The sequence below is a fragment of the Pagrus pagrus genome (assembly GCF_965226575.1).
Source record: "Pagrus pagrus genome assembly, chromosome: 20".
Taxonomy (NCBI): Eukaryota; Metazoa; Chordata; class Actinopteri; order Spariformes; family Sparidae; genus Pagrus; species Pagrus pagrus.
Genome location: NC_140207.1, coordinates 1,496,305 through 1,515,031, shown reverse-complemented (window position 1 = coordinate 1,515,031; position 18,727 = coordinate 1,496,305). Strand labels below are relative to the sequence as shown.

Here is an 18,727-nt window from a genome sequence, read left to right as displayed (position 1 = left end):
GTTGAATTGTATTAAACTGAGAGGTGTTTTGTCTCACCAGATTAAGTGACTGAGCAGATGAGCGTTGTGTCTTGAAGGCTGCCTCGCTGTGAGCAGATGTGGGTGTTAGCAGCAGTGTGTTGGACACGGAGGTCGCAGGGTTTCTGAGCAAAGCTGCTGTTATAAATTCAGCTCTGGTTCAGAGTCCGTGGCCCAGTTTGTAGATGGCCACTGACCTGATTTGTGTGCAGGCGTCCTGCTGCTCGGGTCCCATCAGGATTCACTGTGTTCTGCCTAACTGACTGTGACACGCTCTGCATTTATTCTGGACATCAGTCCGACCTGCTGCTGCTGCTGCTGCTGCTGCTGCTGAGGAGGAGGCTAATACAGTTTGAGAAGCTTCAGACTGTTATTGGATTAATATTGGATTTAATCTGCTCAAGTCGCTGCTGTTTATTTTTGAAATCATGTCTCAAAGTTGGTTTATATTGAGCTGCATTATCAGTTTATTATCAGTGCAGTGAGGCTGATTTATCTTCCACTTCATTTCCTTTGTCTTCTATAATTATGTTCAGTTTCCTCGACAACTGCAGGACAAACACGATATTTTATTTATGTTATTTACCTTTCGCGCGCGTCATTTTGTTGTCAGTTTTCATTACGGGCGCTCTTGTTTCCGAGCAGAGATCAGGTGAAGTGGGGATCAGGTTGTCAGCAGCGGGTACAAACAGGCCTACATGCTGACAGATTCAGTGTTTCTGTGTTTTTAGCTGAGCTCTGGAGAATAATTCAGTTCAAACATTAATGATGCTGTTTTGTCCCATTGTTCTCTGGTGATGGGATAAAATATTGATTTGTCAGTGTATCATATCGCGTCCTCTTGCAATATAATTATCACACTGACGCCAAATATCAATATTTTTATCAAAACATGCAGCTGCTCTGAACAGACTCCTGACGGTTCAACTCACTACTTCATGACTCCTGTAAACTTTATTTACTGAGCCATGTTTGTGTCTTTGATTGTCTTGGAATATTTCAAGTATATCGTGATATTATCGTAACCACGGGCAACGTGTCGTTAATCATATCGTGAGTTATTCTATGATTCGCTCCCTTGTTGTTCTCCATCAAGTTTGCAGGATGTGATTTTTATTTAACCTGCCGTGTTTTACGTGGTGAGCTCTGCACCAGACCCCATTTTAAAAAAAAAAAAAAAAAAAAAAAAAGAAAAGAACATTTTAATTTTAAAAAAGCCTTTTGAATGCTGCATTGCTTGTCAACAACCGGTAACTATAGCTACCACTATAGCAGGTGAACCAGCTTTAAAAGTGGTGTATTTTCTTTTTGAATGAACACAATCTGGTGGATGTAATTCATGCCGATGTGAAGAGCAGCCCATGCGCTTTTCAAAAAGTCACTGATAATGGCCGCGTTTCCCAGATTCGATCGTTCTTAAGGACTTAAGAAGGCTCTTAAGAAGGGTTCGGCTAAGAAGGAGCGCTAAGATGCGGGTGTTTCCCAGACGCGTTCTTAACTGCCTTCTTAGGAGAACCTTAAGATCAAGCCAAAGAAGCTTCTGAAGAAGCTCTTAGTGGGAGCTGTCCACCGCGGTGCTGCTGTGCTGAATCAATCGATGCCAGGCAGATCGATCACCCACCCCTTTATCAGCGCATAAGTGTGTGTGTGTGTGTGTGTGTGCGCTGTCAGACCGGGCTGTCCAGGCAAAGAGATCCAACGGCTGTTGGATCTCCGCACGGGGCAGCCGGTACTTTGCCTGGACAGCCCGGTCTGACAGCACGTCCAGTGGGGAGAAGTGCTGACGCACGTATGCATTTATGTAAACCGTCTGGCTTCGCGCACGGCGACGCTGTTGGTTTGCAGGGAGAATGTGCTGTATTGCAGCCGTGGTTTCTCACACGCGCGGACTTGGGCAACGCAGAGTAGCAGGTGAAGCCTCTCTGGATGAGGTTCAGCTGAGTTTAATACATCTGTTCCCTTGATATCTGTGAAATGCCACAGGGTTGTTTTTTTTATGTGTAGTACTATAAACTCATATATGCAGATGTTGCGGAAAACTTAAACGTGTTATTCAATAAAACGTTTTTTTTTCATCTACCATTTTCTTATTTTTTTTTCTTGCGCCAGTGGTCCGCAGCTATGAGCGCATTTCAACACTGAGCATTGTTTTATTATTTCGCAAAGTGGAGGATATAAATTTCCCTGACGCGCTTGATCACTGAGCATTTGGTCGCTAAGAAGGCTGTTAAGAGTGGGTCAGCTCGATCTTACATTTCCTTCTTAGTGAAAGATCTTCTTAAGCTAAGAGCGACTCTGGGAAACACATCCTTCTTTCACAGCGTTCTTAAGAGCGCTCCTAAGAAGATCTTAGCACTTAAGAGCTTCTTAACGAATCTGGGAAACGCGGCCAATAACTGTTGCTAAGTCTACATTAGCATGTAAGCAAAGGAACTTTAAAGTGTTGAATTTGTGAATGGAGTTTGGTGTGACGGCAGATAACATTTCTTATTGTGAAATCAACTTTTTCCTGAATGCTGCAGAAAGCATTTTAAAATCCAATCAGTATTTTTATCTATCAAACATGAAGCTCAACATATTTAATCTAAACTGTCCATGCATCGTTTAGCTGGACGCCGCGGCCCACAATGCACCAGGTCAGCTGCACCTGCACCTTATTGCTTTCTGTTCTCTACAGCAATCTGTGACCTTTTGTCCCTTCATATCCGTCGGTGTGTTTGTGCTCACATTCAGCCGGCACTCTTTAAAATTGAACATTATGGGATGTATATGAGAAGCCTCTGGGCTCTCGTGACATCTCCTCCCACAGCTGCGACCGTCTGGGCTTTTAAAACTGCTTTTATCGCCACAAAGTCGGTATTAGAGGCTGAAACGCTGCGTTCTCAACCCATACATCTCAGCTATGTTTGCTCATCCTCATCTTCTCCCCCCATTTTATTCATCTTCAGTCCTGTGTGTGTCTGTGTGTGTGTGTGTGTGTGTGTGTGTGTGTCTGTGTGTGTGTGTGTGTGTGTGTGTGTGTGTGTGTGTGTCTGTGTGTCTGTGTGTGTGTCTCTGTGTGTCTCTGTGTGTGTCTGTGTGTGTGGTTGGGGTGAGGTTGGGACAGCGTCTTCAACTGTCAGAACACACAGCCCTCCACACGGACATCAGAGAGCCGGCGCTCCCTGCTAGCCTTCATGCGGACCGCCGCTGTGTTGAATTATTGAGCGGCCAGATGAGAGATGGCCTCCTCCCGCTGCTGGTCCAAATAAAATAAATTCCAGAGACGGGCAGCTGGTTCGGTCCACCGCCTCGCAGACCTCATGTGTGGAGAGTCGGTCCTGGCAGAGGAAACACACGTCTGAAAATGAAAGGATCAGAACTTCCACGACGAGTTTTCTGTGGACTTTGTAGTCCATTAAAACTACAACCACCTCGTCTGGTTTATGTGTTGTCCTGCTGGTGCACTGGTGGCAGACGCTGCCTCGAAGAGCCAACAGTCAGTCGATTAATCACATTTTCAATCAAAAGAAAATTAGTTAATTAATTTATTTTATTTTTTTAAGCTTCTTAAATGTGACGATCTGTAGCTTGTCGTTGTCATTCAGTGAATGAAGAGTTCTGGCTTGTTGACTGTCGGTCCAACTGAACCTAAAGAGTGGTTATGAGTGGTGAACGAGACAACACGGGTTAATTAAAGAACTACCTGCTCATTAATATGTATATCTTTGATTTTAGGACACAAGACTGGAGTTTAAAGTCTCGTCCACACTCGTACGATTATTTTGCAAAACAAACATTTTCGTGTACGTTTTGGCCTCTCGTCCGAACACAAGCGAGGTCGAGGTCGTAGGTCGCCTTCTTAGGTGACTCTGTGGACAGGTCAATCAGAGCGTTTAGAGAAACGATGACTTCACGAGGACTGGAGGAAGTGAAGTGTTGAAGTCTGGACACGCAAAACGTTCAATATTAATAAATTTGGATAAACGGCGATCACCGCCCTGTGCAGCAGCAGGGGCGTGGCTTCAGCGCTCTGAGGGTTAAACGAGTCGGGATGATTGGGGAGACGCCGTCAACGCAGGTTTTTATTCTTCAGAAAGAACTGGAGGAGAGATTTTAAGTTTCTGTCGAGAGTAGCATGCTAGCTAACATTAGCCTCTAGAGCTAGATAGTTTACCAATGTTTGGGAGCACCGTCAGCTGCTCAGGGAGGCCTCTCATTGGTTGTTGCGGTCATTGTAATCATCCAGATCTTCCATCTTTTATATCAAACGTGTTTGAGTGTGTGAGCAGTTCAGGAGCTTCAGACTGGATCTGTGAACGCCTCACATTACCAGATAATCTGAGCTGAGCAGCATGTTTTGAACAGGCGCTGCACCAGTTATAAGAGCGATTTGTCAAAACGGAGAGTTTGAATCCTGCTGTGGGCTTCCCCTCGTCAGCCCCAGTTCGTGGCGTGCCGGTGTACTTGTTGGATTGTTGTGGAATGACCTGAATATGCCAGACGTTGCTGCAGGCTGTATTTTGAAGTCTGAGTACAATAACAGCTGATGCAGGCGCTCGCAGCACTTCCTGGGAGGAAAGGTGGGAGAGTTTGGCCGAATTTGGAGAGCTTTGTTAGTGAGACAGAGAGACAGAGAAATAAACAGGAGTGAGATGAAACAGGAAAATCAGATCAGCGCAGCAGATAATGGTAACAGGAAGCACAACGTAAACACTGAAATGTAATTTAAACATAAATGGAGCCGGTTTGGGGTTATTAACATACACAATGGATCATTTCAGCACAGGGAGATGTCGAGCACAGAGGAGAGGAAACAAACAGATGCAGATGTTGAGGATTTATTGGAGTAAAAAATGGATCAAACTCCACATTGAGATGTAGAGAAATAAATGTACGTATAACAACTTTATTACAGCTTTCTTAATTCTTCTCAATCAGAAGTATTATTATAGAAGCCAAACTGCAAAAACTAAACTGAAAACATAAAATAAACACGGACAAGTCATCCAAGTCGACCTGCCTCCAGCCGAGTCACAAGTCTTTAACTTCAGAGTTTAGGTCGAGTCTCAAGTCATCAGAACGTCCACATCTGCAGATGACGTTGAGGTTTACTCGCCAAACAGTGAGTGTTAATTCGTACCGCAGGAAACAGACATGAAGTATAATTAAAGGCTGATCTTTGGTTTTAATCAGTTGATATCGTATCAATCAGATGAGGATTGATCTGAATCAGAAAATGGATGTTTTGCCCTCCTGCGTTCACTGTATCTCACAGCTCTGCCTCAAAAACAGGTTTTTAAAAACCAGGGGAACGAAGCCGTGCTGAGCTCCAACCTGTCAGGTGTGTTAGAGACAGACGGAGAGGGAAAGATGGAGGAAGGGTGGGTGGAAGAGGAAGAAGCAGACTGTCAGAAGTAGGTCATCTCTCAGCGTAGGAACGACAACAAAAACCACAGCAAGTCACAGACTGATTCAGTGTTTTTGTCTTTCATGTGAAGCTGAGTCAAACTGTCTCTCACCTCGTCGCTCTCTTGTTCTGGTTTGTCATCGATGTCTCTCCATCTGTCTCTCTCTCCTCTGTGTCCTCCTTATGTCTGTCTTTGTCTTCATTAAAAATAACTCTCCCCGGTGGATTCAGTCACGCACTGTCATCGTGTGTGTGTGTGTGTGTGTGTGTGTGTGTGTGTGTGTGTGTGTGTGTGTGTGTGTGTGTGTGTGTGTGTGTGTAGTGAAAAGCTGTCAGCTTATCACAATACGACTAAAACGATGGTGGAAATTTCCTCCTCCTCCTCTTCTCACCTCCTCCTCCTCCTCCTTCTCCTCCTTCTCATCTTCCAGAGATCACACGAGAGAATTCCCTCTGAAGTTTAAGTGACGAGACACGGAGATAAATCATTCACGCACTTTAAAAGATAACAATTCACACACAGCAGCTCAGCGTACAGTAAATAATCTGTATCTGCTGCTGACGATAATCGATAGAAAGAATAGCCGAGCCTTGATCACGGCAGATGTTTGGACCTGTCGGAGCAGAGGAAGTGCAGGTGTGTGATCGAGGACATTAAAGGAGCTCTGCAGGAACTTCACTTCCATAAAGTTTGAGGGCTTGTGGGAGTCAAAGATCAGTCAGAGTCAAAGTTACAGATGAGAGATATCCTCACTTTGAGTCTCACGTCAAACTCTAGAAAGACAAGATCCCACACTTCAGGATAAGTAAAGGTCCGTATCGTTATCTGATTTTCATCGATACAACACTTTTAGATACTTTCTGATGCCGCTCTCCTTAATCTGGTGGAAATATGAAGACGTGACATGAAACGTTCTGAATGGACTCAAGTTAATCTGCAGGAATAAGTTATAAGGACTTTTGAAAACGACCATGAGCAATCCAAAATGAGTCTGTTTGTCAGGAACTAAGTTCAAGGCTACTTCACGATGAGCTAAACCAGCTGGACTAAACCTTTCACAGGACACTCGAACATCCTCACACCTACATGACTCAGCAGGTCGGTTGCCAGTGACTCACATAATGACACAACCATCGCAGCACACAACGCTGTACACTCGCTGATTGTTTAGGTTCAGGACAACATTGTGATCTGATTTAAAACAACTGCGTTACTTCTGTAACTTTAGCTCACCGCTGACTTTTGGTTCCCCATGGACACAAACAGCCGTCTCCTGGGGAAAGTCCAGTGCTTCTCTAACGCGACTGTCCACCTCGTCGTCCTCCATGCAGACTTTTGCCATTTTTCCGTTTTTGCCGTTTTCTGTATCTTAAGCTGTGTTCTGTAGGCACTTAATTATCTTCTCTACACTAACAGACGAGACCACACGTTAAAAATGGAGTTTGACTTTGTGAAACTTCTGTGTGCTGTCAGTCTGTCACCATGCGTCACTTCCTGTGTCACTTCCTGTCCAGAGCAGACGTCGAGCTGCTGGACACGCCGTCACCTCCTCCCTCCCTGTTGATCGTTTCCAGCACTTTCTGATCTCTTTGTTGTTCTCCGTCTTTCGTCGTGCTCGTTAGTGGCGGTGCTCATTACGCTGCCTCCATTAGCTGAGGGCTGCGTATGAATCAGTTTGATGGAGGAGCCTGAAGGCCTCGTCTTCGGCCCCGCTGAGCTTCAGACTGAGGGGACGAACGATAAAGAGATGGACGTCTGAATGACAAACTGTCAGCAGCTTTTGTCTCCTCCGTCCTCATCTTCTCTTTCGTTGTAAAGACACTCGCTCTTCCTTCTCCTTGATTTCTTTTGTTAGAGCTTTTCTCCATCTTTGATTCCTGTCTTTGTTTACACATGTCTGCTTTTACTTTTCACTTCATCGCTTCATCCTTTACTTCCTTCATCGCTTCCTTCCATCCTTGACTTTTTTTCCTCCTGTCCGTCCTCATTAGGTTCTGACTTCCTGTCATCCTTTCATCATTCAGTGTTCATTTTCAGTGATATTGTTATTACATTTGAACTTTGACTGTATGATGTGGACCCATTGTGTTTTCCAGCTAATAGGGGCAGTTGCAGGGCTGCACAGCTTGGGAGAAGGATAATAATCTAATAACTTTTCAAACGAGCTTGAAACCATGTCTGTACTCCATGTGGTTCAACAACGGCATGAATTTACTTTGAGCGAGACGTTTGGGATCATTTTACATAATGTTTCAGGAGTAAGAACAGGATAAACCTCCTCTCTCCGTCCTCCATCCGTCCACTGTCGTTCCCTCCGTCTCACCTTCAGAGGGACTTAATCCTGTTTCCTCGTCACTCCTCCGTCATGTCCTTGTGACGCTCCCTGTATTCAACCACAGCATGTAAATCAGATCCATCACACTTTTATTGGTTCTGTCTTAAATCCTAAATGAGCTTGCGACACAAAGACAGACGGGGAAGATGAATGGCTTCGCCAGGCAGCGCTGTAACTTCCCAAGGTCGATGGTGTAGTTTCCCCACATCAGAGGAGCTGCCAGCTGTAATGAGGCCCGAGTGTTATCGAGAAAAAGAGCAGAAAATTAAACCAATAATCATTTTCTCTTCTCAGCTCCTGTCAGGAAATACTTCAGTGTTTCCAATTTGTCTGTTTTGATTTGCTTCCTGATGATTTATTGTTCTGGACTCTGGTCATCGTGGCCTCAAGCTGAAACAAAAGCTGAAAATAGTGAGTTTGTCCGGCGCTGTCTGGATTTGAGGTTACTGAGGTCCAACTTGGCAGATTTCTAACACCCACGTTTGGACGGTACAGCAGCTGCTGGTGGAGAAAAATAATTCACTCTGCACTTTACAAAAATCTATTTATGAGGGAGTCACGCTCATGTTCACGTTAGTTCAACAAAGCTCACGGTTGCATGTTTCACTAAAAGTTTCCTTGAAGGGAGTGAGAGATGACGTCATGTGGTATTGTGTTGGGAAGATGTAGAAAGTGTTGAGTTGTTGACACGTACTGATTACTGATTATTGATTACTGATTCCAGGAAGTAGTTGAGATACAATTCAACACATGCGGGAGAATGAATATTTATTGTGCTGAAAAGAAGCAATTTGTTTTTTAATAGAAGTGAAAATGTGCATCGAGACTGAACTCAGCTCAAACGCAATACATTTACCTCAGTAAGCCTCCGAGGCTTTTATTCAAAACATAATTGGTCGATTTACGGATCTGTAATATAAAACACCACCTCTTATTAGTCGAGCCTGTAAAAGTTATATTGATTCTGAAACCTCTAAAACAGAACGGCCAACATGAGACATCAGTCAGTTTAAACCTTTTAATAAACGCTCTTTAATAACTTGTGAGTTCAACTAATATATATTCAGTCGAGTCTGTTTGGAGACGGTAAAACAGAGTGCAGCGTTCTGCTGAACAGCTGAAGCAGCTGAAAACACAACCAAGAAAACATCAGACGTCTCCACACAGCTCGTCTGCTGTGATCAGTCTGCAGAAGGCTGCGAAGCTAAAAGCGTTAGCATTCACGTTGTCTGAAGTAGGTGCACCAGCCGCCTCTTTTAGGTACGAGCTTGTTTGTTTTGTCCTGTGCAGAACTACCCTGTTCTGTTCACGTCCTGATTTCCTGCATGCATTCACTGACGGTTCATGAGCTGTCAGAATTATCAGAACAACATGTTTCCAACTGGGAAATTTCACTTGGATGACGTCACATGATGCTGAAACACGGATAAATCCACAAGTTCAACAGTAACTCTGAGCTCTGCTCCCGTCGGTGAACGGCTCCGGGTCAGAACCTGATGAGACTCCAGGTGTTTAGTCCTCCAGCAGGTCTGGATCTGTCCTCAAACACTCGACAAACCTATTTTTTATTGTCTGTTTTTCAGACCCATAGAGGCGAAAATACATACTGTGCATTTTTCCATCAGCGAGTCGTCGGGTTGACAGCGTCTCCACCTCAGCTCTGCTGTTCGTTTCATGTTGCTGCCTTGAGGTTTTATTTTTATCTCATCTGTGCTAATTTGTGTCTTTTTCTGTCTTGTCTCATTTTGTTTTTTCCCGTCCCACCTGATGATGTCAGGTTTCTGCGTTTGTTTGTTTGCTTGTTGTTTGCTTTCATAAACCCCTCAGAGAGTTCAGTGTCTCGACTGCACATATTTGATATTTTTTATTGTCTTCTGTCTCCTTCTCTTTATCGCACGTTACAGTTTGAAACTGAAGTGTGTGTGTGTGTGTGTGTGTGTGTGTGTGTGTTTATTGCAGGACCTATGCACTGCGGCGGGTGCGTGATGCCTTCAGGGCCAACACGACAGTAGAGGATCCAAAAACGGTGGCGAGACTGATGGTGGAGGGACAACAAACACTGGCACTGATGCAGAGACAGGTGAGACACACACACACACACACACACACACACACACACACACACACACTCACCAACACAAGACGCACTCCCTCATTACCGTGGCAACTCCGGGCTAATCACCTCACTGCTGGTCACTTTGTTCCCATAATGCATCAGCAGTCTCTTGGCCATTCCCAACAGGGGCTTGTCAGTCCCTCTGTCTGCCTCTTTCTTACCGGCTTTCATCTCCACACACACACACACACACACACACACACACACACACACACACACACACACACAGCTGTCCATCAGACCTTTTCGTGCGTTTATATTTTTCCATTTTAGCAAACAAACCGTGTGACTGACAGTCAACTCTGAACATTTTATTTGAGTTTGCAGGAGTCGAAACTTTAATGATCAGATTTGCATGCTGACATCTGCAGGCAGGAGACGGTCGCATCACAGAGGGACGAATTATCATATTCAGACGGCACGTTTCACAAAGAACAGATAAATATATTTGGGCTCTTCGAATGGGAAACGTTGAGTAGATCAAAAAACAAAGATGAAATAAAATGGAAAAGAAATTGATTAAAGTAAATTATAGTTCTTAAATCAGCAGTAAAGACAAAGTGGAGCCGCGGCCGAACGTCTCCAGTTCTGCAGGTGTTTCATGAACCAACGTGTTGGACACAAAAGCTTTGACCAGATGAAAAGTCATCAAAGTTATTATGGGATGTATTTCAAGCTTCAAGACAATCGTCCAGCTGTTATTTAGATATTTCCACTGAAGCTAGCGTGGTTTGCTGGACTTCAGATGATGTTGTCTCCAGTGTGCTTCTAATGTAGATGCTAAGAAAGCTGACTGAAGCAGTGGTGGACGCAGGCTTGGGTGGAAACACGGTATCATGAGTGTGGGTCCAGCAGCACCGTCTGTGTGTCTGAAGATGGTTTAAACGTGATGACGGAGCTTTTTGTAACTGACCTGTAGTCACCCAGGAAACACACCACTCTCTCCGGCTGTTGCAGTCGCTCCTGACCTCCTGGCTGCTGCTTTTCTTGGGCTACACTTAGCGTGTTACTAGGCTAGAGAGAGGCGGCAGCTGGATGTCTGAGGGGCGGGCTGCCCCTCCAAGAGCAGCCGGGTTGTAAACGGCACCTTGTGGAAGACAAGAAGTTCTCTTATATTTTCAGTGATAGTTAGTGTCTTCTGCTTGAGATAGTTGGTCCAGCCTGTAGTGCTCTGAACAGTAGACGGTGGACATTAACTCTCACAGGTCATATTTATATGTGCCTGATGAAAAACAAATGTAAACGTGATGTAAGTGCTGCCTGCTTCAGGTATGTCTTCGGTTCTGGCTGCTCTCACGTGTGCAGGCTGCTTAAAAACAGCAGGACGCTTCAGAGTATCATTCAAAGTTGCCCCCGGTGTCTGATCTTCATCCTGTTTTATTGTGTCTTCCTTTTGTATAATAATAATAATAATTTTCGTTGTTGTTATTGACTTAAGCAAGTGTGTGTGTGTGTGTGTGTGTGTGTGTGTGTGTGTGTGTGTGTGTGTGTGTGTGTGTGTGTGTGTCTCTGCCTCTCGCCCACACTGACTCATGGATTAAATGTATCAGAGGAGAAATATGCACCTGCATACTAGGCTTCTTGAAAAATCCATATCACACACACACACACACACACACACACACACACACACACACACACACACGTATGTAAAGGTACACACTTCTGTGGAGGCTGCTGGTGTTCGGTGCTCTCTGGCTTCAGGTTTCCTCCCCTGAGTGCAGATCCATACGGTGAGCTGTATGAGGGGGGGAGGGTGAGGACAGGTTGGTGAGCTATAAATGAAACATCCTGAAGACGATAAAGAAAAAATTAAACCTTGTAAAAACTTTAAAAAGTCAAACAGACGCCCTGAGGTGGAGCATCAGACTGTCGTATTTAATTTGTGTCCTGTTTGTTCTCGTATGTTTGCATTTATCCATATTTGTTTATTTCGATACGTCGGCTGTGTTTGTTGAAGAGCTCGATGTATCGGGGGCCAATATTGGCCTTTCACACATAAATCAGTACTGATGGACACTATTTGTTGACCGATGTGCATCAGTATGAAACCTTTTTCTAATATAATGCAGAAAAAAATAATTGTGAAATTCCCAGTGAAGTGTCATGATTCTCCAAGTCCAAATACATTTGACTTTTGGTTTTCAGGTCACGATTCAATTCAATTTTCAATAAAGAAAATCAGCACTGACGTCTCTGCTGCTGTTAGACTTTTATGCCCTGACAACATTTTCATGTGGTGCAACTGAACGCACCACGACGTCCCTGACGATGCACGTAACATTCGCTGTACAAAGCAAGATTTCAGAGTCCAACATGTGCACCTGAATGCACTTCTGCCCTCATCTGGAGCGGACCGACTGTTTCTGACTCAGACTATTCTGATAACTACATGTACAGTAGTTGTACAAACTGTGTAAGTGAGACACTTTATGAATCTGCGACTTAAACACGTGACGTGCATGAACTCAGCAGTGACGACACACACTCTCTCTGCTCTGTCCAGCAGTTAACGTCGCCACGATGCCAACAACAGGGAAATAAGCCACATTAAAACCGGCTTCATCCGTGGACAGGATCGCTGTAAATGATCCCAGATATACTGTGTGTTAGACATTAATAACAGACTTATTGATCAATAACAATGACTGATTGAATGACTGCATTTGATTTCACTGAAGGCTTGTTTTGATCAATATTTGATTTAAAATCTAAACTGCAAAATAAAATGTGTGTATATCAGCTGATTATGGATTGTTTTTAGGTCCTTATAAACGGTCATAAAAGTCGAATATCGCTCGGGCTCGACTTTATTCTCAGGTGTGTGTGTGTGTGTGTGTGTGTGTGTGTGTGTGTGTGTGTGTGTGTGTGTGTGTGTGTGTGTGTGTGTGTGTGTGTGTGTGTGTGTGTGTGTGTGTGTGTGTGTGTGTGTGTGTGTGTGTGTGTGTGTGAATTTTGAAGGTAAAGAGGAAAAAGACCAGAAGAAGGAAAGAAAAGTAAAAATGTCAATGAAACAGAAAAACAAGAGGAGGAAGAGCAGGACTGAGTTACATTTTGTATGATGGATTGATGCAACACTTCTGTCGGTGTGTCCCACTGCAACTGGATGTACTCTCTGCGCACACACACACACACACACACACACACACACACACACACACACACACACACACACACACACACACACACACGAGATGATGTGTGTACGTTGGTGTGGCAGTGGCCTCTGAAGAGCCATTTCTCACAGATTACTGCTGCTTAATGTCACCACAATGTCACACAGCCTTCGGCCATTTTGGCTCAATTGAGATTAAATGCCACATCGGGCGGTGAGTTATACCTGCCAGGTCGGGGGGGCTGGCCCCCGTCACGGGGCTCGGGGGCCGGACACAATCTCGGTTCAGTGAACACACCGAGGATTTGAGATGAAACCACTCGATGGGATGAAGGGATTTACCTGCCAGGTGCGTCTGTTCACCTGTAGGTTACTGAAATATTTTGATGTTTGGTGTAACTTAGTTATTTTAACCAAAAGTATGAACGTTTCCTAAAAGACGTTTTGGGGCCTCAACCTAACTCAGCGTTTCATATTTATTATTTATTATTTATTATTATATTATTTATTACTGTGCGACACTACAGGTGAAGACAGAGCGTCACAGTGTGAAACTAAAGGCCACTGAGCGAGCTGCTGCGTTTGACGAGGTGGGAGGGAGAACATGTTCGCGTCTTCCTTGCAACTATTTTATTTTCATTTCATTTTTTCATTTAATTTCGTGACGACACAGAATAAGTCCAGTTCATAAAACAATAATCTAAATATTAACTGCAATATTGAATCAACGTTCAGCATTTCGTCCATGTGCTCATATTAATGTTCGATTGGGGAAAACAGATGTGCCTGAGCCTTTAACAACTCTGCTGTCTGACTTTTATAAACTGGAAAGACTTCATTAAAAGAGGCGAACGTGAAAGACGTAAATCCTTCAGCTCAGCAGAGACGCTGAGCAGCCTGACGCTGAGTGCATGTGTGGAGCTGGTTTAAAGAAGACTCTTGTGTTATGTAGATAAAAGTCGATCCCTGAGTGCTGCAGCATCTCTGCAGACATTCAAATGAGAAGATAGTTTAATCTGTGCGCCTTCGTCCTGCACACGTCGACTCTTTTGTCAGTTAATAATCAGACATACTTTACGTGATGCCACGTTTCGCAGCAGGGCGCTTTAAACAACGTTTCCTGACAAATAAAGTAAAAACAAGGCTTTATGGTAAACAGCTCGAGCTTCACACGCTGAGTGATGTTTGTTAATATATAAGTGTGAACCTCATTACCTGAATCACCTGTAACATGAATGAAGCATTTCCTCTTCAGCTGCTGGTTGTGTTGTTTAAATAGTTGTTCAGCTCTATAGAAATGATTTGAAATGATTCATTGTTTTTTCCCGGGGCGAAAAATGTTTCCTGCGGTCAGACAGACACTTAATCACTAACACTCGATTCCTCCTCCAGCAACTGTACAACAGCTCTTTGTGTGCGTTAATCAAGGTGTGTTTGTGTGTCTGTGAGGTGTGTGTAGAAGGTTAAAACACACACACATTGTTTTTTGTTGAGTAAATTGCAGCATTCCTCTGATGTGTCCTGTAGCTTCTTTGGTTTCGTTGGTATTGATCCTGTTGAAGACAGAAAGAAGGGAACACACCATCATACACGTTTCAAAATAAAAGCAAACTGTATGAAACCGCTTGCAGGTGTTTTTAAAGTCTGATAGTGCAGGTTTAATCTTTGTTAGTTAGTCAGAGACAGAGTTTCACACAGTTTATAAAGTGTCTCCAACTCAACAACTCACTAAACTGACACATTTGTTAAGGGAGTCTGGGGACAAAGAAGAAGCCTATACTGGTTACTGGTTAGTGTGTTTGTAAAATGTGACATGTTTAGATCAATAACATGTTTCTTCTTTCATAAATTGAGTGTAAATGGTGAAATCAGTGTAAACAGTGTGTTCAAACAGCTGCTAAATGTTGCAGGTGAGACTTTAGCACTTCAGACACAGAAGCAGACAGGCTGGTACAGCATATCTCCAGTTCAACAGGCCTAAACCTAACTCGACCATAAGCACAACGTTGTCACAGAAACAAAATGTAAAGCTGCAACATAAATAAATGTGACGTTTGGTGATTAGTTTGACCAAACTGCCTCCGTTTCACCTCAGTTTTTGTTTCACGTCCTTCCCTCCTCTCACCCTTCAGCTCTCCTTCACTTCCCCAGAGAGATGCCTCAGTCTGAAAACATCTGCCTGTTCGAGCTTCACGTATGTCTAAGAACTGCAGGAAACAACAATATATAATTGATGTAGCTCGTAGTTGTCAGGTTTGATTGCATATTTAATTGAATGTTATCCGAATTTGGTCGGTGCAAGCTATTCAATCTTCAACCATTTTAAATGTTCCTGCTGCAGCTCGCTTTTTGTAACAAATACTCGAAGATGTTTGACTCAAAAGCTTTTCTTTCATATTGCCTTGAATAACTGCAATAAGAACAAACGGCACACCAGTGGCATGTTAACTGACGCAGGGTATCGACTGTTAAATCCCAGTTTTCCTTTTTGACACAGTTGCAGCTCAGTTTGGGAAAGGCAGAGATTTTGGGAAAGCCTGAACCAGAGAGCAGCTGAAGTGAAAAGTAGGGCAACACCCTGTGTGAAATCCTGCGTCACCTCACCTCCTCCTCTTCCTCTTCACCTCGCTCTTACCCTTCCCCTCTCCTCTCTCCCCTCTCTCCTCTTCCTCTCTTCCTCTCTTCCTCCATCTTTCGATCTGTCAAAATCCCCAGCCTTCCTCTCCATCCCTCAGAAATCCCACGCCTTTATTGCTGCTTTTACACCTGAATGCCCCACGGGTGCTGGTAGCTGTAGCGAGCTTTAGACACGCACACACACAGTAACACACACATCCTGCATTCGGCTTCATACTGCTAAACAAACTCTATTAAAAAGAGAAGGGAGCTGTTCAGGTGGATAAAAGCAGACATGTTTTTACTCCCTCTCCTCCAACTCTTTCTCTGCCTCATAAAATGTGATCCTGACGGAGGCAGGAGAGCGGAGAAGCTCGGTTTCAGCTCCGTCTGACTCTGGTATGAAGCCGTAACCCACATCAGAGAGACGTCTTAATTTGGCTGGAACGACACGTTGTCAGGGTTACGTATATTGTCCCAGCTCAGTCAGTCAGTTTAGGCAAAAGGTAGGCAGATATGCACAAACAAAACTGCAGTATATAAATGTTTTATATAGGCTACATTTGAGGTGTTTATGTTAATGGCATCTAATACAACAGTTCTGCAGTAAAACTGTCCATCATTAATGTTATAATGTTCATTTATTCTTGACACAGAGGCTGCAGCTCTGTGTGTCAATCTAATCTGTGTAAACCAAAATCTTAATATCACACAGACAACAGTTGCTTTTTATATAATAATAGTGCATGCAAACAGTTTCCCTATTTGTGAGGGAAGCTTCTCGTTGAATCGCTCTAAACGCAAAGTTATTGAGAAAAATCTTTAAAACTTCCATTGTTTACTTTTGAAATTCTTGCCAACAATCTTAACTTTTGTTTGTGTTGTGCATGTTTTAACCACATGGATACTATTCTGTAACCAACAAACAAACCAACCAACAGAACAACCAGCAAACAAATCAATCAACCAACACGCCAACAATTCGTTCAATCCCATGTTGATATAAAACTGTATCGTCTGCATAGAAATGTATATTGAGGTACTTCTAAGGAAGGATAGCGTTTTTTTGTGTGTTACGTTAATTGTAATGGACCAAGAATCCAAGGATAGACCCTGGGGACCATCCCATCAGTACTGCTGTCAGAAGAAGAGGGGCTGTCCTTGTTGTTCAGTTTACGCTCATACTGAGTAATCAAAACATTGGACATATCTGTATTGAACAGCCGGAGAAAGAGAGAGTGAGAACTGGACTCTGTAACATCAGATCCTTTCCTTCTCTCATCTCTTTGGTCTCTTTTAGTCCTCCATCATCACCAGCCAGTACTGAAGTGTGAGTATTGATTCCTGACTTTTTGAAGCCCTCAAAATTTCAAGCCGTCATCCTGCACTTCCCTCAGAAGCTGCCAACATGCAGAGCTGCTCAGCTTTAAAAATAGCACATTACGAAATCGAAGATCAAGTTTTTGGGGGGTCAAAAAAGCACAACAAATGCATCAATCTTCTCTCGAAGTTACTGGCATTAAACTTCAATATGGAGTATTATTACAGAAACACGTCATTTGAGGACCTGTGGTTGTATTTTTGAGGATTGAATCACCTGTGGTTTGTAAGTACAGACTGATATACTGCAGGAGGAGGGTTTTTTGGAAATGGATATGGAGTTTTTATATATATAAGATGTATCATGTCACTGTTACAGTGCAACTATACATAACTTGCAACACAAGAAATACAGAACTTCTACCTCTTTTTCCTGAATCTCATTCGTGATAGAGATAGAAGCGAAGGTAGAGCTGCGAAGCGTCATTGATTTCATGATTAGGTTGACTATTGATTCAGTTAGAGATATTTCAGTTAGAATAAAAGTTTTGTTTGAATAGGACAGAAATTTTGAGAGAAAAATATTACAAGGAACTTTACTTTTGTTGTTGTTGATTCTGGTGGAAGTGTTTAGTTCACATCACACCTGAGATATTTAGATATTTGAGCAACTCAAACTAGGTCCAGGAGTTGAATAAGTTTTAGCTCACAAACACAAAACTATGTTTTAAAAACTAAACTTGAAGGAGTGAAAGTTTTAGTTTTAAACTTTAACGAGCTGCAACACTAATTTATTGGCTTTCAACAATATTTCCCACGAGTCCTTGCTGCTGGCAGGCCATTAAATCCTGGGTGCTGTTCGTGCTGAATCATATCGTCTTGATTATGCATAGATCTCAAATTACTGTTGATTGTTTTATCAGAGGAAAGGAAACTTATAAATTAAAAGTGTAAACATGTCTTTGCACTCAGCGACTCGTCATCCTGACTCCTGAGTTTGCATCAGGATTCCAGGAAATGTTTGAAACATTTAATGTATTTTCATCAGATTACGTCGCTGATCAGTGGCTTGTGGATGGAATGATCTGATTTTGGAGATGAAGTACTCGTCCATAAAGTGCTGCAGTGAGATGCTGCTGATCGTGGATTTAATAGCTACACGATGCAGTATTTTCCCTTTCCTTTGTGCTGTTATTTTCTGGTACTTTGTTTTGTTTGTTAGTTTTTCTTCTATTCTTGGAAATGTGGGTCTGATGCAATGATGATACACTATCCTCCTCCACACAGACACACACACACACACACACACACACACACACACACACACACACACCCTCTGCATGATGAAATTCATTGACTGAAGAAGGCAATGTGATGTAAGGACAACAGCTGAAAACGAGAGGAGAGAGAGGAGGAAGCTGAGGAGAAGGAGAATGAAAGGAGGATGAAGGAGGAAGAGGAGGCGGTGGAGAAGCAATACGAAGACTAGTAGAGAGATTTGACTGATTTAAGAGGAGTGAAGAAGCAAGAGGAGGGAAGGAAGCAGGAAAATGTCCAGTTTTAGTCCATCTTTCATGAACATAAGCAAGACATTGTAGTTTCTGTGACAGCTGGGTGCTCCAGTTAACCGGTCACTGAAATACACTGACGCTTTGACCCGACCTACCAACCCAGAGTGTCGGTATTTGACGAGTTCAACTTTCCTTCAACTTGGACCTTTGAGCAGTGAACTGCAGTGTAATGTGACAACTCAACACGTTCACAGTAAATACATGTACTGATGTACTTCAGCTGAGTACATTTTAGAGGTAAAAATA

General features: G+C 43.3%; 1 protein-coding gene across 1 annotated transcript in view; it reads left to right on the top strand.

Annotated features, from left to right (window-relative positions):
• The window catches only part of lyrm4b (LYR motif containing 4), a 36,348-nt gene that overhangs the window by 2,890 nt on the left and 14,731 nt on the right, over window positions 1–18,727 (top strand). The window contains exon 2 of the mRNA XM_084340111.1: window positions 9,703–9,823. Within this exon, the coding sequence (XP_084196237.1) occupies window positions 9,703–9,823 (121 nt within the window). The remainder of the gene's footprint in view (window positions 1–9,702; window positions 9,824–18,727) is intronic.